Source organism: Rhinolophus hipposideros (assembly GCF_964194185.1).
Source record: "Rhinolophus hipposideros genome assembly, chromosome: 15".
NCBI classification, from domain to species: domain Eukaryota; kingdom Metazoa; phylum Chordata; class Mammalia; order Chiroptera; family Rhinolophidae; genus Rhinolophus; species Rhinolophus hipposideros.
Genome location: NC_138061.1, coordinates 30,817,009 through 30,844,614, shown reverse-complemented (window position 1 = coordinate 30,844,614; position 27,606 = coordinate 30,817,009). Strand labels below are relative to the sequence as shown.

The 27,606-nt window shown below is 37.9% G+C and overlaps 1 protein-coding gene across 1 annotated transcript; it reads left to right on the top strand.

Moving 5' to 3' along the window:
• The first annotated feature begins 855 nt into the window (after window positions 1–855).
• On the top strand, window positions 856–27,606 carry RPP30 (ribonuclease P/MRP subunit p30). Its single transcript, XM_081074860.1, has 11 exons — window positions 856–967; window positions 3,578–3,633; window positions 4,308–4,364; window positions 4,773–4,847; window positions 7,392–7,463; window positions 12,973–13,062; window positions 21,115–21,231; window positions 21,771–21,800; window positions 22,194–22,231; window positions 22,634–22,713; window positions 26,337–27,606. The coding sequence occupies exons 1-11, from the start codon at window positions 886–888 to the stop codon at window positions 26,444–26,446; spliced, it is 807 nt and encodes a 268-aa protein (XP_080930986.1). The 5' UTR covers window positions 856–885; the 3' UTR covers window positions 26,447–27,606.

Here is a 27,606-nt window from a genome sequence, read left to right as displayed (position 1 = left end):
GGGACCAGAGTGGACACTTTCTCTGTATAAATAGGTCTCCCCTTTGTCTCTGGGGATCCTACTTTCTATTTCCTCCAGAGGCTGTGCTGTGTTTCCCAAGTGCAAACCTGAATAAAGTTTTTCCTTTATTCAGGAAGTCTGTTGGCATTGGATTAGTGGCAGTGAACTTTGGTTGACACCACAGTCTACATTTCTCAGCTGGAAAATTGTAAAACATTTCCGTTTTGCAACTCCCTTATCCAATCTATCTCTGGCTAAACCAGTGTTGGAGCTAACTGCTCATCCTAGGAAGAGCCCTGACATTTTGTGGTTGAAGATGTTGTTAAGTGTGATAGAGAGCAGCATGCTGCGTCACCACCAGTTCTGATTGGGCAAGAACACGCTTTCCTTTTCTTGGGGAGTCCTCCTTCCTCCTTTGAGATCTTCAGGTCAGATTCCCCCTCTTTCCAATAAGCCCATTTTAAACAACGGAATGAAGTTCAGGGGAAGGAAAGAAGAATGAGTTCTTTATGAGTTTTTGAAAAGCATTTCCAGACCTTAGCAAAAGTGTCTGATTCGTGATAGGCACTCAATGAATGCCGTATACATGCATTTTGAAATCACTTTCTACACTATTTTATAGGGGGAATGGTGGAAGATTTGAATCCCGGTGTGAGAAACAGAACGTTCTCATTCAAAAGAAGACAACAAAGGATTGAAGTGAAGCTGTTGGTTTCAATACACTAATATTTGCTGGTACTTGAAAGTGAGGCTAGTGCCTGCGAACCTTAACTAGTCAACTAAAGGGAGGGACCTATCGTTCAGGTAAACTACAATTCCCAGCATGCCTCAAGGCAGGCCCAGCCCCGGCGCAAACGGACGTGCGAGCGGTCATGTGACTGAAGCATGGCGGTATTTGTAGATTTAGACCTGAGAGCGGGTTCGGACTTGAAGGCGCTGCGTGGGCTCGTGGAGAACGCCGCTCACCGTGAGTTGCCCCGGTTTCGCGGGTCGTGGTGCCTGCCCAGCTTTGTTGCCCTCCAGACCGTCGGGCTACGTTCGGGAGGCCAGGCCGGTCCTCGTTCGTGTCTCTGGGACGTCCCTGGAAACGGATGCCCACCGCGTTGTGGCTCGGATACCGAGCGCTGGAAACTCAAAGGCACTGGAGAGCTGTTGCCGAATCTAGCTCCTTCTTTCCTGCAAATTGAGGAAATTGGAGCCCTCCCTGAGAAGGTGGGGGGATTTGCAAAAGTCCCCTCCGCTGATGGATGGCAGAAGCCAGGGCTTCCAAGTGCCGTCTCTCACCCAGTGCTTTTAATGTCACCCTTCTCTGCCTCTCACGACAGTGTCGGAGCAAATGCGGGAAGCTGATGCAGGCTGGGAGTACTGTGTGGGCTTAGAGAAGGGGGAGGGACGTGGGAGTGCGAGTGCTGGAATAATATTTAGAGGGAGGGTAGGTAGGGGAGACCGTGCTGGGATGGGGCGAAGGCAGCGGCATGGCCGAAGTGCTAGAATGGTCCTCACACTTGCATCCAATGTAAGTGGATCCTTGAGAGAGAAGAGCCTGTTGTAATTACGGGAATTAATTGTGACTGTTGTTTCCTTCGATTTGGAGATAGAAAAGTTTAAACATAAAGAAGCTTTTGCAGTAAGATCCATTCCTCAGTTCTCAGCTCTGTGAGAGCTGGTAATGATACGCTTCATAGATGGTGCGAGGTAAAGCCACTCCTTGGCAAAGTGGATTACGCCATTTCTTCTTGTCCCCTTTGTTAAGTGTTCCGAGGGAATTGACCGGCTCTTTCCATTGCAGCCACGAATTAGCATTGTCTCTCTAAGTAGAAGACAATAGAAAGGAGGAGGGTAGACAGGATGATCTGGGTAGTTTAGCCCTACTACTCTTTGATGGTTCCTTTAAAAAACAATTTTGTAATTTAATTTCTCTTGTATTACTTCCTCAATGAAGCTTTTCCCGATGCCATCCCCTTGCTGCCTGCATCATGATTTTCTTTAGAGAGGGGCCATGTCTTTCCATTTATTCTTTTATTTATTTCCTGTGCTCAGCAGTCACTCAGCAACCCTGTCGCATGGTAGTTATTCGGTTAATGCTTATGGAATAAATTAATAAACTGAATACCTTTTACAGAATACACAAAAGTTATAATATTTTGTTTAGAAAATTGCCCCGATGTAAAATGTGGTGGAAGAAGATACATTAAGGTGTATATACGTTGTTACCTAGTCTGTTTCTTTAAAAATTAAATGAAAGTCATGACATGACAGAAAGTCACTCCAACTTATAAGTCAAAGGTAAAGGACTGCTGTTTGGTGAGTGGAAATTTTCAAAGAATAATGAAGACAGAGCCCTGGTTCTTGGTTTATGATATGATATAAGAAACCAATGATAAGCTTTAGAAATATGCTATATAAATAAAAAATTCACCAGAGGTTGATTGGGGAAGTACTCTTAAGATGCCAGATGAGTAGTCTAGGAAAAGTTGGTGGAGAAATTGAATCTAGTTGATATTTCTGAAGGACAGTAGAGACATCGTTTAGTGGCCAGAAGGGGGAGTTATATGTAAGTTATATACAAGTGTGTTATATACAAGTGTGTATAACAAAAAAGCTTAGAGAAGACTTGGGAGTATGGTAAAGAAGAATGGTGGTGGCGGGGGGTCAGGTGTGGGTTGGTTGATTTGACTGAGTGAGTGAAAGATGAAGCCCAAAGTACTGTACAGGCAAATTTATCTTCTGGTTTTTCTGTATGCTCAACATGTAGCACAGGGCCTGATAAGTAATGAATACTCAATAAATATTTGAGTGAGGAAGAAAAGAAGGAAGTTGGACAAACTGATGAGAGGGAGAACCACTGTTTTGGCATTAATATACATTATGTTTTAGTATCCTGTCACCCCCATTGTTTAAATAACTTAAAGATCGGAGTCATGATTTTGACATTTTTGGTAGTCAAGGTGTACAAAACGGTGATCTGTGTTGAGGCTAATAAAGCAAGACCTTGGCCTCAAAGAGTTCCCAATCTTGATGGTGAGTAGCTCCAAAAGGGAAGTGGACAGTGCTGTCAGGGAGTCATTACTCCATTTCTCCTTAGGAGAAGGGCCTCTGAAGAAAGTCGGGAGGGTAAAAAGCAAAAGAAATAAGTGAGAATAAAGGTGACAGTGAAAAGGTATAAAGTTGATGGGACGAAAATGAAAAAAGGAACTTGAAAGAGAATGGTGGTTGGGAAGGAGACACAAGTGAAGGATGTTTAGTATCATGCTAATACTACGTCACAGAAGTCAAACAAAGCCTTAAAACTTTGTGCCAGGCACTGTTCTAAAACACCCAAGTGTATTATCTCATTTAATTCTCATAACAGGCATCTGATAAGTTCTGTTATTATCACCATTTTGACACATGAAGAACCTGAAACTTCTAAGTGGTAATGCTTAGACTTGAAAGCAGGCAGTCTGACAACAGAGTCCATACCCATGTCACTCTGCAAACTTCCTCCTAGTCTTGACATCCAGAATTGGGATGGGCCTATGTGTATAGGAAAGAGAGGTTGTCGTATTTAACAAGAATGTTCAATTTTTCTTTTCAGTTGGTTATTCAGTTGTTGCCGTCAATCACATTGTTGAATTTAAGGAAAAGAAACAGGTAAAGTACAATTTCTGAAATTAGTAACTAGTTTTTATAATTATTTATGTTTATATTGGTAATATGGAAACTACAGATGAGCATATTTCTTTGCATTTCTTTTTAAGTGCACTTTCTGTGCACTGTTCTTATTTTACATAATGTCGAGCTGGTGCATATTTGTACAAATGTTAGTTTTTTGTGAAATACTGTATAAATGACAGTTTTTTTGTGCATGATGTGAGGATTCTTAAAGTTATTTAATGTTAATTAAGTCACTTTCAGTAAGTTAAAAAGTGCATTGTTATTGACTGAATTGTAATTACAATAATATTTAATCCCTTTTTTAAACTGTCTTGAACTCCTTAACTAATTGATTTTCCTCATAAACATACTAATAAATATGTATATATCTCTTTAGGCCACCAGCTGTACCTGACAGATTATCTCAGTCTAAAAATTATTTTTCATCCCTCCTATTTTTTGGTACTTACAGCTGCTTCCCTGCTCTTCAACTTTCTTAAAAAAAAAAAAAAAAAAAAAAACTAATTTAGTGCCTCTGAATACCAGAAATTGGCTTTTTTTCTTTTTCTTTTTTTTTAATTATCTTTTCTGCAAACCCCTTATAAGTTTTCCGTTATGCTTTATCCCATTAACGTGTGCAATCTAGAGTGACTGTTTATTGTTTGTTGTAGGAAATTGAAAAACCAGTAGCTGTTTCTGAACTCTTTAAAACTTTGCCCATTGTACAGGTAGGTGTTTTATTGTTTAAGAAGCCTACTACTTATTCATTGGATGCAAACAAGCCCAGTTACATGTGTGATTCTCTGATCTGCACGCCCCTACCCCCGTCTACCAGTCTTACCTTTCCATCAAGACTCAGCTCTTCCATGAAACATCCTCTTACTATCGATTCTGTACTTCTTTGGTGATCTTTACTGAAGTCCTGCAACCTTCAGATTACCTCGTTGTTATATACTTTCATATGCATACATGTTTTTTTCTCTACCTGTATTACAGATTCCCTGAGAATAAAGACTAGGTTGTACTGATATTTACTATCCCTTGTTGCATACTTTTAAGTGAACACTTCCACTGATAAAGAAGAAAATCAATTGTTTGTATTTTGTGGTTTTTTTGATTACATGTTTTGATTATAGGGGAAATCAAGACCAATAAAAATTTTAACTAGACTGACAATTATTGTTTCTGATCCATCTCACTGCAATGTTTTGGTAAGTTTATTATCTTCTCTCTTTTGGGCCTTTATTTAGTTATATTGGTTAACGTTGAACAGTATCATTTTCAGCTCACCTTGCTCTTACATCCCTATCCCTCAGTGAGTGACACCTGCCTGCTCTCCCTGTCCTCAGAATTCACATAGTATAACAGAGAGTCTCTTCTACTCATGACACACGTATAGGGATACCACAATTAAAGAATCCTTTGGCAACTATTATTCATTGAACTCACATGAAGCAGACGTAAGGTGGGTGCTGGGAATATTGCCGTGAATAATACAGACAGTTCTTTTAAAAAATGAGGAATGTTTTAAAAAGGTGGAGGTAGTTAATAAAGGATGCTCTGGGAATGTGTAAGGGGGGCCAGTAAGTGTTATATAGGTGCTGAGTGGGGGAAACTGTTCCCTCAGACAGGATGGACTAGACAGAGGTCCAGAAGCCGAGGAAAACGTAGTGTGTTCTGGGAAATGAAATCCCACCAATAAGGCTGAGCCTAGTGGCTAACCTGGGATAAGGTTAGGGAAGTTGGTCTGAGCAAGCAGTTGAAAACCCTTGAAGATCTTAACTAAGGATAGTTTGCATTGTGGAAACTGGATCAGAGGGGATTAAGGAGGGGATCTGAGAGGCAACCAGGTGGGAGAATTGACAGGATTTGATGGCTGATTGGATATGGGACCATGACTCCCCAGCATGGCCCGAGTGGCCAGGTAGGTAGATCATGGTACCATTTCCTGAGATGGGACATACAAAGAGAAGCAGATTTGAGGGTATTGTGTTTGGGACGTGATGGGTTATTATGAAATTCCAATGGAGCCTATCAAATGGCAGTTGGAAAGAAAGGTGTGGCCCTCAGAAGAGTGATCCCAGTTAAAGATACTGACTAGGAAGCAGTTGCTCTATAGAGAGTAATTGAAATCTAGGGAATAATGAGACTCCCTGGTCCAAGAGTGATGTGGGAAGAGGTCTAGGACAGTGTCCTGAGAAACTGCAGCACTTAATGGTAGAGTCGATGAGAATGAGTTAGGATTGAGGCTGAGGGGGGATTGTCTTAGAAGTAGGAGGAAAATGAGCAAAGTGAGAAGGGAAAAGTGAGGAAGGGTCAACAGCATCAGTGTGCCTATATAAGTAGTAAAGCGGGAGCAAGCTAAAAAACTTCTGTTGGATCTATTGACAGGGAAGCCACTGGTTACCATAGCGAAAACCATTTTTATGGAAATGATAGGGATGTGAGAAAATGCAGACAGTGTGTGTGCTGCTGACTTTGCTTGAGAAAGTTGACTACAGGGGAACAGAAGCCATAAGGAGGTTGGTGGATGAGAACCTGCTGTAAAGATTTTGTTAGACAGGAGAGACTTAACTAGGCCTGCCAATGATAAGAAGGATCTGGAAGGGGAGAGAGAAGGTGAAATACCTGAGAAAGTGAGTTATTTGATCTTTAGCTAGAATGGACTGCTCTATCAGAGAACAGGAGTTATTAAGGAAAAGCTAGCCTCCTTTGTAATAATTAGCATTGCTCAAGAAATTGTGGAAAGCCAATTTTGGTATTTTACACTGCTGCTAAGACAGCATTCTGGTTCTCTAGGCCCAGGTAGACATAAATGAAACTGACTTTTGGTAGGTTGCAGATTTCTATTTACTCTAGTTATGAACATCCCGGTGGCCCCTTTTGCTCCCCTTCCCAAGTAGGAGTGGACAGGCAGAGGGCAGAGAATCCTGGAGCCTGCCCTGTCTCAGCACAGGTCTGCCCAGCAAGTCCTCTTACCTGCTTAAGCGCAGCGCCTGCTGCCTCTCTTAAACCCTACTCTTTGCTTCTCTAAGTTTTATTGTGCCTTTTCTTTTTACAAAATAAGAGGTTGTAAAAATTTAGAAGGTGCCAACAAGCAAAGAAGAAATACCACATATCCCATCATTCAGAGATTGTACATTTGAATATTTTTTTTTCCTGTCTTTTCACATATATAACACATACAATATACATTTGAAATTATCTTTTTTAAACAGTAACTCTTTATCTTTAACCGATATGTTTCTTTCTTTCTGTCCTTGGACTCTCAGATGTTTACCTGCACATCTAGCAGTTTAATTTGTATTTAAAAGTATTGTCATTGTGAAACCAGTTGCGTCACACAATTAGCCATGTGTATTTGTTGTTTTACAACAAAGTGGTGAATTCCATGAAGGGCAGACATATATGCCTTAAATGATTTTGTACCCCCAGTGTCTTGCACACAGCAGGTACTCAGTAAATGTCTGGCAGGCTCCTCCACCAGCTTGTAAAAGCAAGGGCTATCGAATTTGATTTTTGTATCTCAAATGCAGTGTTTGGTATACAGTTAAAGTGTAACAACGTGGGAAGGAAGGAAGATTTGATGGGATGGATGCTGGCATCTAAATTCTCAGGTGCTTAGAAGGTCTTTTCTGCCAACATACAAAGCAAAGCAAAAATGGCGTATTAGAAATGCAGCCACACCAGGAGACAGAATCCCAGGTGTATTGTTTTTATTACTATGTGATAACATTTTTTTTTCATATTACTAGAGAGCAACTTCTTCGAGGGTCCGGCTGTATGATATTGTTGCTGTTTTTCCGAAGACAGAAAAACTTTTTCATGTAAGTAAAATAATAAGAAAAAGAAAATAGTGTCTATTATTTTTTATAAAGGAAATCTGATTATTATGCCTCTGTTTTGCCCTATTTTGAAACATTTAGAATTTTTCTGGGATTTCACAGGGGTGGCATGTGTTGTTTTCTTTTTTTGATTTATTCATTATGCTAAACATTTTATGGGCTCAGATTGGAAAAGCCCATCAAGTTTTCTTCTGTTTCTTTATCTCTACTTCACTCATCCATTCATTGGAGACTTCTGTTAGTAAATATTGGTCCATCTCTTTCTGGTCCTAAAATCATTTCTGTATCTGCCTTTCTTACTATTTGCTGCTGCCTGGTAGGGAAGAAAGATACAAGGTTCTGTGGTGGCATAAAATCTTCGACCTCTGTTTCATCTTTCTCCTCTGCATGCTCTGAGGTGCGGCCCATGTGCCAGCATGATCATGTCCCCTGTCCGTCTTCTAGAAATTCTCCACAGTCAACCGTCTGCTGATACTATACCCCTTCCTGATCTTAGAGCCTTTATAAATTTAATTCTTTCTGTATGTTTAAAATTGCCATTTCTGTGATTTTTCAAGAGGGAGGTTATTTAACAGGGGTGTGCTTATTTTTGTCAACTTGAGACAGAACACACTGGGCATCTTAAATGATTACAGAAAAGGAAAAACAACTGTAATACAGTTTTCAGGAGTATGTTTTACGTTGTAAAATAAGGTATAGGTACTTTTAGAAAGTTCTGAATGTTGTCTTTACCTAGGTTCAAAAAAGTATTCATCTGCATAAAGTACATCCACTAAACGGATATTTTAGGTGAAAAAAAAAGTACTGATCTTTGATGTTTCCGTTTTACAGCGTAGTTCATTTTTAAGCAGTCTATTCGAAAATTATAGGAAGGTTTTGCCTAAGTTTGTCCAGCAGATGGAGCTGTTGACTAAGGAAGCTGATCTGTGGTAAATTAGTTTTCAAGACACACTATCAATTCTTAATTGTTTATATTATTGCAGGGAAACAGCACAACCTATCTATGAGTAACCCTTCTCATAAAATGTTCAATTATAGTAATTTTCACTTTCGTTTCAGAAAAAGGGGTGAATCGAAGCGAGTGGTTCTTGGTCATGAGAGACCCCTGTGAACTTTTTAAAATCGGGGTGTTCAACCCTCACCACTGGAAATTCTGATCCAGTAGGTTTGTGATTGAGTCTGTTTGTTTCAAGTTCCACAGGAGATTTCTGATTCAGTAATGGAACCATGGTATACAGTGTAAGGAAGACCTTGGGCATTTCCACATTTGTTAAGCAGTAACAGTTTTGTTATTGAATAACAATTCAGCTATGTTGTACACTAAATGTTTGTAACATACTCATTTTTTGTTGTACTGCATTTTTCCAAAATTGATTTAGAAGAGCTTACAACTTATTTCCATAGCCATTTCCTGGTGATCAGAGAAACAAACAGAACCCTTAAAAAGTAACATGGCTGGAAGACATACATTCATATAACCTTCCAAAGACTTCTACGTATCTTTTATCTTTAATACAATCCTGAGGGACAATCGGGACATATATTTGTTGCTATCCCATTTTGTAGAAGAGAAAACTGAGACTCAGGCTATGTGATTTGCTCTAAATCTCAGGTAGTGTGTAGTAGGTTTTAGAATACATTATAATTTCAGACAGTAGTTTCATCCTTGTTGTTTATCTTATTACTTGTTTTTCTCAGACTGTTCAAAAAAAATGAATGTAAAAGCATGAGCACATGCTTGATGATGGTGAGTGGAACAGTCAAGTATTCTGGGAGATAGGAGGAAGCTATAAATAATGTATGAAGTATTTGTTTAGAATTGGTTATACAGATATACTCAAAAAGTTACATGAAAACAGTTTTTAAAATTGGAACAACTTGTCTCATCTGTCCAAATCTTACCAATTCTTTAAGACTCAGTTAAAGTTAGTGCTCTTCTATTTTTATAGAAAATCAATTTAAATAAAGCTTTTTGTTAAGTGTATCATGACCTGGAATCAAGTCAAATGCAAGTAGTTTCTTGTTCAAGAAGTTGCATTCTGTGATTGGTTTTGTTTGGCCTGAAAGTTGATTATTTTAACAGGTATCCCTGTAGATATGATGTTCTAAAACTAAGGCCTCTAAGATGAGTCATAAAAAGCATACACATGCACATATGTTAATAATTAGTAATATAAAATCTAACCACCTTAAATAGCGTTTCCATGGAAAATAACACTGTTTTCCACTAGGAGTATCTGGAAGATGTCTCGTAGATAAACCCTTCCTCTGCAGAGCTACCTCAGGGAATAAGGCAAAGATGAAAGATTGTGAGGGGAGTCCATTGGGCAGGGCTTCTTGGGATGGTGGTGGGATATGCAGAAAGAGAGTTACATGGAAGCTTTAGGAGCTTCTGAATTAGTTATTCCTACTAAAGATTTAAAGCAACTGGGTGGGGTAATTGAGGTTATTTAGCTCAGTTACCTCCAAACCACTTTGTACACCCTGTCTATTCAAAAATATATTGAGCCTGCATCCCTAGTATATATGTATGTTTATTTGCTTATAAATTATTTGTATGTTTCATTATGCCAGTGCTTTACAAAATAATACACACCAAAAAAAAATACAAATTTTAAGAATTAAAAAAATAAATGGAAATAGAAGTTTTGTTTTCTTCCCACTTCCAAAATCCATGCCTACTACCTTGTAAGAGTACTACTGTAGAGTATGTTCCCAACACCTTGAGAAAACAGGGTATCATTCAAGGCAGTGCTTCTGGCCCTCCAGCTTCAGAATTCCTGGGGATATTTGTTAAAGTGCAGATGATTAGGCCCTGCTTCTGAATTTATCACTGCGAGTAGGGCCTGGTAGTCTCCATTTTTAATAGATTCTTCGGGGGAACTTTTTTTACACACTTTAGGTTGAAAGGCACTGTTTATGGGCATCTCTCTTTTCCCAGGGTGAGTCTGACTCTCCCTTGTATAATATTTATCATGAAATACCAAGATGTATTAGCTTGACATCCATGAAGTGGATTTGGGGAGTATGAACTCCTACCCTCTGGTTCCCCTTGTTTTGTAAAATCGAAAATAAATGCATATGTGTGCATTTCTGAGAATACATTTTCCTTAACTCCCCATAGGGGACCTTGGCCAAAAAATGAAAAAGGTTAAGAACAAGTGATATGAATTTATATACAGCCTGCCAAAACCACTAAAATAAGATACTTAACCATAAATATTATTTGAACATAATTTAATCTTTTAAAATGCTTTAGAAGGTGTTTCATTATAATGTGAACATTAGCTCTTATTTTATAGTTATCTAAATGTATCAATTGAATATTTGAATTAATAGGAAACTAAATAACAAAGAATTCAGTGTGAGACATTTTAAGTTTGAGGTGTCAGAGGGAGCGAAGCAGTTGTCCTTTGTTACTGAAAGTTTATTCTAAAGTATGTCCTTAAACCAACACAAGGGATATTTTTTAATTAGCTACTGTTATATACGAGAGGGAAAAAGGGATCAGTGCATAAGTAAAAAGGGACCTGATTTACCTTTAGTCTGGGGAAGAATGCTTAGCAGGCTTCTAAAAAAATGAATCAGGTTTTTTTTAATGAAAAATCATTTATGTTCATGATAATCACCGCAGACAGTACAAATGAGTATGCACTGAAAAGTACACGTTCCTCCCACCTTTCTCTTGAGGCAACCACTGCTAACAGTTCTTATGTGTCTTTTCAGAAATATTATTTACCTAGTCCTTCCTTCCTTCATTCCCCTCTCCCTCCCTGCCTCCTTCCTTATTATGTACCACCATGCTTTTTCACCTAGCAGTATATCTTGGAGATGGTTCCATAATGTTAGAGACGTACCTCATTCCCTTTTAGGAGTCAGCGTATTATATAGTATAAAGGGACCTTTACTTAATTAAAATTGACAGATGTTTAATTGCATCTAGTCTTCTGTGATCGGTGTTGTAGTGACTATCGTACTAATATCCTTGAGCATTTCTACAGTGCATACCTATACAATATGTTTCTAGAGTCTATAGGATACCTTCCTACAGGTGAAGTGGCAGGTGTGTGCATTTAAAATTTTGATACCTGTCGCTAAAGTACTTTTTAAGACTACTGATTTAAAGACCCTGTGAGTACCTGTTTATTCATTCTTGTGTCAGCAGTATATTCCTGAACTTCTTGATCTTTGCCATTCTGATAGTTAAAAGATGGTGAACAGAAGCTGAACTTGCATTACCTACTATTCAGAGCTTTTCTTCATCCATTCTTATCAAATTTTCAAGGAAGCTTTTATGAGTTGGACAGCTGCAGCAGTTGGGATGGGGCAGATTCTTGATGAGCCAAGTGTTTTTGCCAAAACAGCATTACTTCCCAGGCTTACTAAGTTACTAAGACTGTCTTAGAGCCAGGCCGACCCAACCGTGATCACTGCTTGCTTCCTAAAGCTCTGGGGTTTGGGTGGGAGTGACCCCCTCTTTGACCCCTTTTCCTTACTCCATCCTTTTCTTTGGTCTGTGCCACTGATGTTGCTTTGTCAGCATAGCCAGCCACCTGGCAGTTTGAATTTGTTCATCAATTCTGTATATATCATCATCGTCAGTATGTCTTATTTTTAATCTAGTCTAAAGCAGTACAAAATGTTTTTTTATCACAGAATGGCAAAAATCAGAGCCAGCGATGCATCTTCTAACAGTGTCTTTTGGCCTGTACTCTCATGCTAGTAACCTTTCCCCAAATTTATTTTCCTTCCCTGGTTTTCCTTTTAGCCTGATTTCTTTATCTGTTTGTTTTATCTTGTATGCGTTTTTTGTAAGCAGTTTCAAATCTCTTTGGGAAGTAAATGCAGGGTATTGATCAACAAGTGATAGCAAAAATTAGAACAAAGGAAAGGGAAATTAAAAGATGAAAGATTCACTCAGTATCATTTGATTTGCAACAGCTCTGCTTTGACCATTTATATAAACTGTTTCTATTAGCATTTGAACAAAATGCCATGGGTATTGTCGTGTTAATGTTTCCTCAGCCACTCAATAGACTGATCGGAGCCACAGGCCTGGGACAACTCCTAGCACAAAAATTAATTGTGGGAAAAAGTGGAACATGCATACATGCTTTTTGGCTTATTTTTTTTCCTTGAATTTCAAGAAATTGACAGTCTGTTTCCCCTTTGTAGGATAGTCTAAACTGTCACAAACTGAGTCTGTCTTAGCAACCCATTCTTACATAGCAGACCCTGTCCTCTGAGAGGGTCTATGTACATATCACTCTGCTTCATGTAGTTTTTAACCATTCAAAACAAATGTGAAGAAATGGCTAACTACTGACTTTGTAAAGGGTCAGATGTATTTCAACACAGAACCATCATAACACCTTTGGAATGAACAATATCTATTTATATTTCTCTGTATTGGGTTTGACTTGATTCCCATTCTTAACTTGTGCCAATTTTTTTCCTTTTGGCTTTACCTGTTGTTGTTTTTTCTTGACAGGTTGCTTGTACACATTTAGATGTGGATTTAGTCTGCATAACTGTAACGGAGAAACTACCATTTTACTTCAAAAGACCCCCTATTAATGTGGTAAGTGTTACACTTTCCATTCTATACTTGAATCTGTAGAGACTTAGATTATCAAGTTGGACAAGTGGCAGAAGAAAACCAGTGTTCTTAGAGGGAAAAAAAAAAGGCTAGGTAATAAAATAGAAAGCAATTTAAAAAAGATTTTATTTTTTGTAAGCTAACCAAAGGGGGAAAGAAAGCTTAAAATACTAAATACTCAGTAAATTATGAGGATGTCTTTGAAAGGCCTTAGAAACCAAAATTTATGTAGGGTATTTCTTGAAAGTGTAGATAACAATGGTGGACACTTACAGCCCAAACATTGGACATTAAGAGGACAGAGCAGTCAAGAAAGAAGGGGAAGTGAAAAAAATGGGGGTTCTGAGGCACCAGTGAGCTTGGTGGGGGAGGGTACAGGAAGAAGCAGGACAGGGAAAGCATAATAGGCATGGTCCATGCAAAATTAAAATCTGCATTGAAACATGCTGGTTCACACAAAAGCCCAGGTAAACTTTTATCATAACCTAAGAGAGTGTTCATGCATTCAGGGAATTTTTTTGTTTCTCCCTCTGCTATAGTTTTTCTCGCGTTTCTACAGTGTCTCTTGTTTCTCCTACCCTTCAACCTCCATCTGTCACACCTTCTTGTAAGTCTTATTCCATCATAAAGGAGGTATTATTTCACATCAGTAGCGATAAGGTCAGCCCAGCTGTCAACTATATTCATTCGCAGCCAGATCCTAGGAAGGTCTAGGGTGCTGTTTTCGAAGAGTGGCGTCCAAAGCTCAGGCTCCCATCCTCAGAAGCTACTATGCAAAGAGGAAAAGAGCTTAATAAACAGTCCAGATTAGGTACCCCATCCTTTCAGAATTGGGAAATTAAAAATGTATATATTTTTTTCAAGGTAGATAACTCCCATGTTCTTTTGTCTTTGTGGAATCACAACCTCCTCAATTTCTGTTTTCCTGTCTCTGCTCCTAAGGAATTGGCTTGATGCCAACAATAGGGGGAGACAATGAGGAGAAAATTGATCTATATGGTGTGGAAAAATTGAATCCAGTTTGGAAAAATTTTAGTTGGCTTATGTTCTACTCCTAAAAATATGCTGCTAAAATGGTACTTGAAAAGTCTCCAAAATTCTAAAGTTACATTTTTAAAGGGAAAACTATAAAACAGCTCTTTTCTGATAAATATTGAGAGCACTACTGAACATGTAACAGTATTGCTTAAGCTCAAATCATTTCCCCACCTTCTTGCCAGTATTTATAAATAAATAAGTAAACACCAAAAAAAACCAAAACCCCAAATCATCACATTTTAGAGTTGGAGATTTATGTTGTTTAACAGCTCACTTATCAAATGTGGTACAATGAAGATGAGTAAGGATAAGCAACTGAGCTGTGTGGTGGATTGCCAGTGACCTGAGCTCTCCAGTGTGCCCCAGCTACCTGTGATAAAAGGCACAAACTAATACAGTCCCCAAGGCTATGACACGCTTGTTGGCTTCATATACTGTTCCTCTCCAGAGGTAGCAGTGACTAACTAGAAGTTTGCCAAGGCTTTTGGCCAACCTCATACTGTCAATCCAGTTTCTGTGTAAATGGCACCCTCTGGAGATAAGCAGTGCAACGACTCTGAATTGCTATTAAACTTACAACTTTTTTACCTTTCTCTTCACCGTAATGGTCCAGGAAGGCTATTTTCTAGAGATTTGCGTGCGTAAGCCCACATACGATATTGTGCCCTTGGCTGGGAGGAGACAGTAGCATGTGGTGCTGTCCATGGAAGGGATGGCAGTGCAAGTAAGTCCTCACGTCCCAAGGCACTGGTGAGCTTCCCAGGAGCTGTTCTGGTGAGGGCTTTCATGGTTTCTCTTGAATGTGCCCTACTGTTCAACCCAGACTGTGAACTTCTAGAGAGCACCAACTGTGTCATGGTCCTTTTTTAATTAGCTCAATATCTTGCCTATAATGGATCCTCCCTGAAATGTCTCAGTCGAATGAGTGTAGGTCTAACTTAGCATATCAAAGTGCAGCTTGGGGAACCTGGCCAAATCCTGCTTGTTGTTATTAGCTGGTTGTCATTAGCTGGTTGTTAGCATTAGCAGGAAATATACACACTGAGGGGAGTAGGGCATTGGGGTGGCATGAGGAGGAAGATGGCACTGGAGACAGCAGCACTAGGACCTCCCCACTCCCCGAGTTCCCCCCCAATTCCATCTATTAAGTTCAGGAAAGCTGCTGCTGTTTGATGGATATTTTTGGCTTAATTCCCACATTTTTCAATTTAAGAATTCTGAAAAGTAACAATTTGACAAGTGAGAGGGATATGCAATATTTAACACTGTCTGCTTTTTAAAAAATCTGGTGCGAACATTTTACATATGTTATTTAATAAAAACTAGATGGTGGAGTGAAGGGAAAAGCTGTACAGGATTATTTTTAGTCTTCATCTAATGTAGAAGTAAGTCTGCAGTATGAATTGGTCAGGAAGCAGAAGCATCCAATTTATTCACCTAGTTCTCATTTAAGCTCTGAATCTGGAAACATATAATAAAAGGTATCCAGCTGCTTGTTCAGGGTAAATAATAGTTGTATGGGTACATATGTATTGTTTCTGATAATATCTAATCTGGATATGGAGCTGTATGTTTTCATTAATGTATGGAAGTATATTCACTGTGAGAGCACAGAACATAGAGTGAATGTGGTTTACAGTTCATTCTTAAGTCTTGGTCCTTGCCTGTTCCTTTGCCCTGAAGGATAAACTTGTCTTTGGCCATGAAAAGTTGGTAAATTGGCTTTATAAGGATCACTTCATTGGGCACATGAAGAAACAATCTTTACTTTCCCTTTGGTTTCCCTTAACGTTTGTACTCCTTTGTTGTGGTAAGAAGCAGTAGCATTAGAATAGGGGATTCATTAGTCGTTTACCTAGAAGCTAGAAGCCATGTGAGAATTATCAGTCTAGATGGTTGGGATTATGAAGGAGCACCCAGGAGCTAATCATAGGAAAGCACTCCGTTTGTATAAGTTGCAACTCTTATCCCTTTTGTTATTTCCATATAATTGGGGCACCATAATTTCAATTATGTAATTCCTTTCTAGAGTCTCCTACAAACCTCTTCTGGAGTCTAAGTGACTTATATGGGACTCACAACTTAATCATGTGTTAGCTGAGTTTCTGAAAAATTGAATTTAACTCCTTTTCTTAAATAATCAAATGACTTCTAGTTATTTATCATTTGTAATTTAGCACATTCACACCTGCTTCAGCCCAGAAGCTTTAGGGTGAGTTCTCCCCAGTATGCAGGTAATGGAATTGAGACTCAGGTAGTTTGTGAATCCCACGGATACATTTCTCTTTCAGAGGGTTGACTTGGGATTTGTACTCAAGCTTTGATACTAATCTGCTGTCATCTCCCACTGGGAAATGCTATTTAAAATTACTTTACAGAAGAGCTCTTCATTAAGCACAGAATAATTTGATATTTTAAAATGTAATCTTTATAAATTCAGATTTTGAAAATAATATTTTTTAAGCAGCACATATTTTACTTTCCCTTTGGTTTTTTTCAATGCTATCGCCATTCAGCAATGGCTTCAACTTTGTTGAGTTATTTTCAGTGATGGTATGTTTTTCACTCTCTGATGTTTTCCCCTCAGCACTTCCTTTAATCCTAATCCATTTCTATCTTCATGGTCCACTTAGTCCCCACTGATAGATAGCCACTAAGTAGTGTCTGAAGCAGTGCGATTGTTCCAGGAATCATGCCACGTATACTTGATTAGATACGAATGCTCTACAAGCTTTATTTTTATTTTTCATCACACATACGTATTGGGAACTTAAATGTGTTAAGTACTTTATTGAACCAGTGCCAGCAAACTTGCCAACATCAAAAATTTCTGTGTGGTTAAAAAACAAAACAAAACAAAAAACCCCACCAGAAACAAAGTTAATAGACTAATGACAGACTGGTGGAAATATTTTCGCTCATATCATAGACAAAAAGCTAATCTCCTTAATAGATAAAGACCGCCTAGAGATTGACAAATTAAAAAAAAAAAAAGATGAACAATCCAAAAAAGTGGATTAAGAATATGAAAAAGATATTTCACAGGAAAGGAAATGCAAATGACCCTTAAGCATATGAAAAGATGCTTAAATTCTTTGGAAGATAAATTCACATTAAAAGCACCTATCTGATTGGCACAAACCCAGACATTTGATGATGCACTGCTGTAATGCTGTGGGAAAGCAGGCATTCTCATATACTGATTGGAACAGTGTAAATTGGAACATCTCTGGGGGAATGGTAATTGGGCAACAACTATGAAAGTTACAAATGCTTTACCCTCTGACTCAGTGCATGCGTTTCCTGAGGCTGCCATAATGCAGTACCATAAACTGGGTGGCTTACTTAAACATACATTTATTGTCTGAGAGTTCTGGAGGCTAGAAGTCTGAAATCAAGAGGTTAGCAGGGTCCTGGGCCCTCTGAAACCTGTAGGGGAATCCGCCTCTTTCTCGCCTTTGGTGGTTTGCTGGCAGTTGTTCGTGGTCACTGGCTTGCAGCTGTATCACTCCAGTCTCTGCTTTTATCTTCACAGTGTGTTACCACTGTCTTCGTGTCTTCATGTGGCTGTTATTTTATGAGGGCACCAGTCATATCGGATTAAGGGCCCACCCTATTCCAGTATGACATCATCTTAACTCATCTATAAAGACTCTATTGTCAAATGTCACATTCTGAGGTACTGAGGGTTAGGACTTCAACATACCTTTTATGCAGAGACAATTCAACCCACAATACTTAGCAGTCCCACTTTAGTGTTTATTCTACAGGTATATTGAAACAATCCAAAGTCTGTCAGTAGAGGCTTGGTTAAATACATGCCATACCTCTGCAGTGGAATAGAGTGCAGGAATAAAACAACGCAGAAGTTATGAGTTGATATGGAAAACCCTTCAAGTCCGTCAAGAAATGTAGCAGACTACCTTTTGGGTGAAAAAGAGAAAAAGTAATATGATGTATATATTCATATCTGCTTATATTTGTATGAAGAAACTCTGGAAGAAGACACAAGATACTAATAAAAGTAATTATGGGAGATGGGGATGTGGCAGGTGCGAGTAGAGATACAAGTGAGACTTTTTATTGCTTTCTTCTGTTACTTGATTTGTGACTCATGGGACAAATTACCTATCTTAAATAATGATACACCAAGAGTGTCATCCTTTGAATTCAGTAAAGAGCTAATTTTTTATGAAATTAACAGGGAATTTGTATATTGTCCCAGTAATCAACTCCCTATTTTCTTTCTCTCAAGCTTTCCTTAGTTCTTGGAATTTACTACCAATATCTTTTGATTCAAGTATCACATACCTGCCCTTAGTTTGTGCATTGGTATGACTGTTACTTCTCATTAGTAAAGAAATCATCTGCCTATTCCAGAACCTTGGGTCAGAAAAGAGAATAAAAGCCAATCAGGCAGGCACTGTCATTCTTTATGAAAAGGCTGTTAAGAACAATCATTTGATTAGCTTAAAGTAATTTACATTAAAATGGTCTTAGAAGCAGGAGTCCAGGTAATGAGTCTGTATTTTATCTATCTAAAAATTTTAAATAAGATGTTATGAAAGAAATGTTCACAACCTTCAGTAGCATATTTTTAATTTCTTTAATTTTTCTGCCTCAGAGGTTTTTTTAAAGCAGTTTTAAAGAGGACTTGATTAATGTACTAAGATCAAAATTACTTTTTTTAAAAAAAATAAGCTGATAATGTCCCTTTTTTTTCTCCCTGTTTCGCCCCAAAAAAGGGAGTTTATTTTGATCTGTTCCCCATTTGAAGAGGGCTAAAATTTTAGATTCAATTAAGAATACTTTGGGACTTAGTTACCTAGTTTTGTGTGTCATTCACATCTTTTATTTCCCCTCTTCTCCATCCTACAGTCTTGTAGTTTAGCAACTAAAAGTATGAGAAAAAGAAGTATGTCAGCCTCTTTGGCTAATTAGTAGTTTGGGTAAGAGAAGTAGCTAAGGGGATAGTTGCAGATAGAGCTAAAGGAGATGTTTCAGTTTGTCTATGAATTTTAGTTTGCCCAGTTCATCCTGGTTTCTTACATGATGGATAATCCATAGTGAACAGTATTATCATATGACCTTTTTTCCCTAAGGTACTGTTTATTCACTCAGGATATAAACACTTTTGTATAAAAGGCAGTTGTGTGTTATAAAAAAGTATGATGATACCAACTCTCAAGAAGTGTGTGAGCTAGGCAGGGAGAATGAGGTGTGTACATTTAACTATGGCACAAAAAATGTAATACACATCATCATCAGAAAAGGGCAGAGGGGAAGGTTATAGTGTGGAGAATAGCATGTAAATTCTAACTAAACTAATACCAGATATGTAGGGAAATCCAAAACGAAATCTGGAAACCTCAAGATAGTAAAGCAAGGGAAGATTGGGGGATAGAAGAAAGGAAATCTGTGTTTACAAAGGGAAAGTAGAAGGAATTAAATCAAGTTGGGCTGCCAGTTCTGGAAGAAGACTGGTTTTTCCATTCCCTGTACACTACACACTCAGGAGTAGACCTCCAGCCGTCACAGCTGGACCTGTCCCAACTCGTCCCCTGGGTAATAGAAACTCATTTGTCAGTCAGAGGCTTGGATCATACCACCTGGTCTGTGCATGTATATCTTCCTTTGTTCATTCAAAAGACCACTGTAACCACGAGACTGCCATTGTGAGTCTGCTTATCACCTTCATGCTGAAATCCTTAGGTGCGTCTCATTGCTGTTGGAAGGGTAATCCTGTCAACAGTTCTGAAGGCCTGCACAGTTGCCTTTCCCATCTCTATAGCCTCCACTCTCTCCACAGGGCTCCCCCTCATTCTCTCTTCCCCAGCCTATGACTACCTCTGTGTGCTGCCGTGCTCCCTCTAACCCTGAGCCTTTCCACATACTCCCCCGTCCCTCTGCGAATGCTCCTCCCTCTACTATTCAGCTACTTAATTGTTTCCTCACCCACTCCCAAACTTCTTTTTGACAGCACTTATCACAGTTAAAGTTTTGTAATTTTGTGTGATTGTTTGATGGTCTCCCCCTCTAAATTATAAGCTCTTAGAAGAGAGGAACCCTGTCAGCTTTTGTTCACCATTCCCATGCAGAGTTAGCTTAGAGCATATCTGTTTTGAATGGAGGAAGATACTGAGTCACTCATCAGGAAAGCTGAATAGTATAGTGGTGTATTTGAACCCCATTTCCACCCCTTTCAGGCCGTTTTCTTACCTATGGCTGCTTATTAAGAATGCTTTAAATAAGAAAGAAGTTTCTTTTTTCTCATGTAAAAGGCCAACTTTGTACAGTGAGCTGGGCAAAATCCTCAAGACCCTAGTCTTCTTCCATCTTTTTTTCTGGGAATCCAGCTTAGAATCAGGGCTCTATTAGTGAAAAAAAAGAGGAGAACAGATATCAGGGACAATTAGCAATCTCTGCCATAATGCCTTATGAATGTTTTGTAGGGTTACATACATCCATAAGACTCTTAGCACAGTACCTGGCATAGCACTCAGCCATGGCTGTATGCCTTCATTCACGCAATAAACAACTTACTGGAGAGGCCTTTCCACCCCCATTCTTTAAACATTTTTCAGCTCTTCATTTCTTTGTTTCTTCATTTTTGGGTCAGATTACTTGGTTTACTATTTTGCAGACAGTTGACCCTAAGCATGGGAAGCACATCCCTGTTTTCCTTTTGAGAGTTCATAGAATAACAGCCCTTCTGCCACCCCACTAGGACTTTGCTCTCTGTAGCCTCTTCATGATTCCTATTTATATAAAATCAGCTTCCCCACAGCTAAGATAAACTCTCTTGATCAAATAGAGCCACAGATCGGTTTTCTTCTCCTGTGGATGGTGCCATTGGGGCGTAAATCCACCTTAGTTTAAGGCTGTTCTTTGACATGCAGGAGGCGGGCAATGGGGGTGAGACGGAACTTCAGTGAAAATAGAGTAGGACAGTGTGTGTTTATCGTTGACAGTTTGTTTTCTTTATCTCCTGTGAAGGCAATTGAACGAGGAGTGGGCTTTGAACTTGTCTACAGCCCTGCTATCAAAGACTCCACAATGAGAAGGTACACAATTTCCAATGCTCTCAATTTGATGCAGGTCTGCAAAGGAAAGGTATGAATCCATAATTTTAGGATGTTTTTTAAATCTTGCAGTTTATTATTATTATTAATACACTGGATTATCAAACTGAATCGTTTTCCTTAAAGCAAAAAGTTCTCAAGGTATAGGAATAAATTTCCCCATTTCAGTGAGCTCTGCAAGTTTTAAGGTGAAGACATATGTTGCGGGAAGAATTATGTGAGGGGTGAAAAGATGTGTTGAAAGTCTTTATCTTTCAATAAGGAATTTGCCCTTCACTCACTGTGAAAAGAATAGTCTAGATAGTAATTATCATCAGTGAGATCAATTACGGTTATATGACCATTTCAACTAGTTTTAAAAACTAATTCATCTTTTCTGTTGGAAAGGCCTATTCAGCTGTCTTTAGTTTGACGTGAAGTCTTGCATTCTTTCACTTTAATTATTTACTTTATCTTTAAAAGAAGTTGGTATTTATAATGTCTTAAATGTAAAAATGTGATTACTGGTTATTTATCAGACTTTAGTTTTTTTTATATTTATCTAAAAATTGATCACTTTCTATTTTGTAGAATGTAATTCTATCTAGTGCTGCAGAAAGGGTAAGTCTGGTACTAAGTACTTTGCTTTCACTTTTCAAGTTATAAAACCTTGGAAAGTTTCTAGGGGAGAAATGAAAATAGTATTATAATGAACTTTTTTGCATGTTTCATTTATACCTATATTTGCTCAGTGTAATTGCTGAAGAGTAAAATTTATTACGATTCCTTTTGGGCTTCAAGTTATGCTCATATAAATAGTTTCTTATTTATACTGTTACAGAATGCTTTTTAAGGTTCTTTTATATTTTCAAAAACTTAAAAGAAAGGACTCAAATTTATAAGAACGTCCTTATTTTTGGATCCATAAACGTTCTATTAACTTACAACAACAGAAGTAGTTGAAATGTTATGAATAACTTATCTCATGTCTATCTTTTGTTCATTTTATTTTAGCCTTTAGAAATAAGAGGCCCATATGACGTGGCAAACTTGTATCCTTTTCTGAGTAAAAAGTTACTGAAATTTTCTTTTAGGAAATTTGTAATTTGGTAAGATAATATACTTTAACAAGATATTTTTCCTAACCTTGTACTATAAGCTTACCAATTAATCAAAAACAAATTACATTAGGTTATAGAGAGCTTCATCTTTTCTCAGCCTTTTCTAAATTAAGGCTGAGATAGAAAAAGGAGAATAAGCACGAGGGGCTCTGTATTATAAAAGCTTACAGTAAACAAACCTCTTCTCAGATGCATGTTTCTTTGGGGCCAAGAACTGCTATGGCGTTAAAGTATCTCTCACTATACGACCAGGTGAAGTGGCATTGTCATTATGTCTGTGTTAGTCTCCTGTCCTTGGCTGACTCTGGGTTGAAATCCTTAGTGATCCCCCAGGGGCTTGCTGTTTGGGCTGTCTGAAAGTGATGCCAAAGCTGCGGTGTCCACCCACTGCCGAGCAGTGCTGCTCCACGGAGGTGAGCACGTTCTCCCAGGAAACACACTAAGTGGTCATGGGAGGAGCCAGTCATTTTCATCAGACAGTTGAGCCGTATCTACTTTTATTATCCTGCCACACAGAGTTCCGTTAGGGTCATCTTTCCTCGACCTGTTTTGACCATCAGTGCTTTCTTACCCTTCACTTCAGGCTTTACTTTCTGTAGTTTGTGGAATGAATATAGTTTGTATTACAGAAATGAGTGCTGAATGTGTTCTTTCAAGCTCTACGTGTGTGTCCCTGCCTACATTTTGGTAGGCTTCTACTTCCCTTCTCCTCCCTCCTCTTCATGGGGGCATTATTAAGAACACAAAAACAGCAAACACATGTGAAAAACCTAACTAACAAACTCAGATTGTAACTTTTTCACATTTATTACAGCTTGTGATTCTTTTCTCATTTTTTGTTTACATGTTCCAGTAGTGCAGACTATACATTTTTTTTACTCACATTTCATTTATGTCTATCTGCTTCACATTAATTCCATTACTAGAAGCCATTGAATTTCTTATTCATCAGATGATAAAAATTGAATTAGAAGTATTTGATATGCCTGGACTTAGAGAGTGAAAATGAGGTTTTATTTTTTTTAAATTTACACTCTTGAACTGCTGTTTTAGCTTCATTCTCTTTGGATTTTTTAGCACTTGTTGTAGTGGTCAAGAAGTAATTTACTTGGTATCACCTAGAGGAATTTTACACATCAGAATAGGTTGATACATATAGACAATGCTATTTTGTGTACAAATGCAAGTTAAGTTATTGATGTCTTGTGCTGTTGTGTGTGGATTTTAAAGATCTGATTTCTACTTGAGCAAATTGGTTACTATAGTCACTTACCACGAATTAAATGATTTTGCTTTTGGTTTCAAAACATTTAGTTCGAAATTTTTGTATTATATAGCTTTAAGCTCTGGGAATGACCAAATTAATCAGGATTTTATGAAAACTGAGGAACACTTGATTCATATTTTGGTAGTTTTGCCATGATTTTTGTCTATTTTAAATGAGTATAAGGAATCATCAAGATTTTGGATAACAGTTTGTGTTCCAAAGACTAAAAGAAGAAAGGGAAACTTAAAAAAAATGTAAGAGGGAAAAATATGAAGTTCTTCATTTGACTTCAAAAAACTCAACTATTCAACATAGGATATAGAGAAAGCTAGGCTTTTATGGAAGCTAAACTCCAAGACTTGTGGACTTTAGGTAACATTACAGCTCACCCTAGTGTGCCCAGGACAGCCCTCGTTTATGCCTGCTGTCCCTGCAGACACCCACACGTCTAGAGGATAAATGATAGTTACCCTGGTTTTAGTTGACACTGGGATCAGTATGAGACAGTTGTGTGGTACATTCCTAAGATTGCTAATTCAGCCCTAGGTTACATTAGGAGAAAGAAAGGATTCTGCGGCAAGGGGAATCAGAGTCTCATTATTGCCCTCTGTGCCGATGAAGCCCCCACTGGCACTTGTGTCATCCTTAGTGCCACATTTAAGAAGGACAGCCATGCACTGGAGCACTACCAGAAGACAGTTAATAGGTTCTTAGAGGGTCTGGAAACCTCATGAGAGGAATTGTTGAAAGCAATGCGAGAATAGATACCTGGCACACAGAAGACTTGGGACACTAGTACCTGGCTTTCAACGTTGGTAGACTTGCCACAGGAAATCAGCCTTCAATGGGTCTTGTGGAGTTCCAGAAACTAGTGAACAGCAGGTCCAAGGATGTGGTGGAGAAGGGACAGAAGAAAGTGATTGAAGGCCAGAGGCTTCGGCCTGTGATGGACGGGGTTGATGTCCTCAGTCAGCCCTTGAAGCAAGATTGGGGACACCTGCCTTTGTTCATCATGAGCAAAAAAAATAGTCCACTCATCAATAAGTCTTTTACAGTTAGTTGTAGATTTTCCTAGGCAGAATGAGTGAAGAATATATGTGGAAATACTTTGTCAATTAAAGCCCTACACAAATGTAACTTCTTGCTAGTACGAAAAGTAAATTTATTTATGAAAGACTTACACTAAAAGAGTTCCTTTATCTAATAACTATAAAAGTCTTGTTTATAATTGTCAGCTTTGCTTAAGAAGTAAATGTTCATACAATAAAATATGGAACATTTCTGAGGTGGAACTAAAAGAAGTTTGAAACTAATGCCTTTTGTTTTATTACATAGTGTGGGTTGTCACAATTTAATTTTTATATTTTTTATTTATTCAACTGATTTTTAGACTTTTACTCAGAACCATAGTGATACAAATAAGCATCTCTAAATGCAACATTTTCCATGTGGTGAACTGGCAATTGCCACTTATTTTGAGGCTCTCTGATTATGTTGGCATTTTAATGACCTTGAGAGCAGTTTTGTTCCTTTTATAAATGAAAAAGCTTTTCAATACCTGGCAAAGATACAGTAGACTTGTTAAGTTAATCCTGACAAATGAAAGGGTAATGCTTAACTCTTTAAAATTGACTTTACTTTCATTACTTGAAATAAGAAATTATTCTTTGAACTTATGTTCATTGAGTTCTTTTGACTCTACCCCCTTCATACCTAATGGATCTCTCCCCTTCTCCCTAGTTCCTCTCATTTTCTAAGGACAAAGTTTGAATCTCTTGGTGGCCCTTCACAAGCTACCCTTCCAACTTTGTTTCCCCCTAATTTTTTCACATTCCTCCTTCACACCAGCCATATTGTTCCCTAACCGTACTAGGTTCTTCTTACCCCTTTCTCCATGCCTTTGCTAAGGAATACTTCTCCGTACTCTTTTTTTCTTCCCTATTTCTAGTGTCACCTCTTTTATGATACCTCCCTTGATTCACCCAGGCAGAGTTAATTCTTGTGGGTACCTCCATTCCTATTATTTCTGCCCCAATACACTTATCTCAGTGTGCTGTAGGAAGAAGCACTGTGTTAGGCATATCTGTACCCTCTATAGATAACACAGTGCCTGCCTTGTTAGACATTTTAGCAGAAGTTGGCCAAATTTAAGTTGAACTCTGCTGCCAATTTGACCTAAACATCTAATAATCCTATTCTTCTTTTTCCATCATCACCAATATATGAGATCAATAAACGTGAGTTTGCTTTTCTTCATTCACTCAACAAGTATTTATTAAACACCTGTTACATAACCAGGCATTTCTGGATGTTGGCAGTACAATATGACTGATTCTTCAGAGGAACATTGAACAGATAGGAAGTGAGCACACACACCACCGTAGGAGCAATACCATTGACTGTTGTGCTTCCTGCTGGGATTCATCCATCTTTCTCCCATACGTAAAGCACCTGCTGTACCAAGGTCTAGGACTTAGGTTCTGGCTGCGTAAGATACCATGGGCAAGCCATTAGATATCACCTGTCCTGCATTTTTACCTTTGAGGTAATCCTTAGGAATGAATTAGATGTTAATAATATATTGATACTTGTATATGTTGGGGAGAGGGGAGAGGTAATAATAGTAAATGTTGTCAGCACTCAGCAGTTCATTATGGTTTTATCATTCACTAGTGCTGTAAAACAAAGCAACATGGTGACACTTGTTAAACGATCTTTTTAAATCATGTGTTAACTTCAAGCATTGTGGTTGCCTTGTTTGTTTTATAGAAACTAGGAAAACTGCTTTTGGGATTATTTCTACAGTGAAGAAACCTCGGCCATCAGAAGGAGATGACGATTCTCTTCCAGCCTGCAAAAAAGCCAAGTGTGAAGACTGAAAAGAATCTCCCAGTCTCTGTCAACACTTTTGTAGTCCATCAGCCACAACAGAAATAAAACCTTTGTGTGATACACTGTTTTCTCATGGCGCTAGAAATCAATAGTCTATCAAAACTATTTTTAGTCAAGCCATTAAAATAGCAAACAAAACCTGATGAAGCCTTTTTTAAAAAGACTCAGCTTAATGAATTTATATATATTTTAAGAGAAAAAGTCTAGTTTATATTCTTTGGGTAAGTGATAAAATGGCAGGTATAATTAAGTTAGAAGATGTTTTAATATCTCAAGAGCCTCTTTAAAAATATTCCTTGTTCATTTAAAAACATACTTTTTTTAACATTACTACTCAAGTGGTTATTTTGTGGACTGTTAAAACTTATATTCAGAGGTTGGCTTTTAGTTTATTTGTACTTGTTTTAAGCCTATCATTCATCAAGTTGAAGTTCTTTCTAAAAGGACTTGCTATAAAATTTCTGGGAGGAGAGGGAACGTGTGCATAAAATCACACCTGACTTCTTCCTTTGCTGCTTCTTACCTCCATGATGTCCTTGAAATAGGATTCCCTCCTTTGAGTTGTGAGCCCGTGAAAACTTAATGTTGATTTTTCCTAATAGTTGTATTAAGAAAACCAAAGCCTTAGGCTTAACCAACTTTGGAAATAATTTTTTTAAGAGCAGGATCTTTATATTAAATAGAAGTAGCCTTTTTTTTGCAATATCTTCATTTTTGCTATGCTGATGTAAAGAATTCTTTAAATAAGAAAAAGAACACTGAGTCAGAGAAAAGATAATTTTAAAAAGAAAGTTTCGTATGAACCTTGTGGATATATATAGATACTTAAATAAAATATTGGTAAAGAGAAACCATTAAAACAGTATACCATGACTAGGTGAGATTTATTCTAAGAATATAAGAATATTTCAGTTCTTTTTAATGTACTAGATCATATCAGTAGGTCAAATGAGAAAAATCAGAATCATCTTAATAGATACTAACAAGACATTTGACAAAATTTAAAATCCACTCCTAATTTAAAAATTAAGCAAAAGTAGTAATCTGTTTCATATACATACATATATATGTTCATATATGTATATTTATATGTTGTATATATTAACCATGGTGGTTCTAAAAATAAAGCATTTTTGACTGACTTGCA

What these genes read in the sequence shown, in the direction of transcription:
- RPP30 (XM_081074860.1), top strand. Translation starts at nt 886, where the DNA reads ATGGCGGTATTTGTAGATTTAGACCTGAGAGCGGGTTCGGACTTGAAG. An exon ending in AGACAGAAAAACTTTTTCAT is followed by an intron (nt 7,464 to 12,972) that starts GTAAGTAAAATA and finishes TTTTCTTGACAG; the next exon opens with GTTGCTTGTACACATTTAGA. An exon ending in TATCTAGTGCTGCAGAAAGG is followed by an intron (nt 21,801 to 22,193) that starts GTAAGTCTGGTA and finishes ATTTTATTTTAG; the next exon opens with CCTTTAGAAATAAGAGGCCC.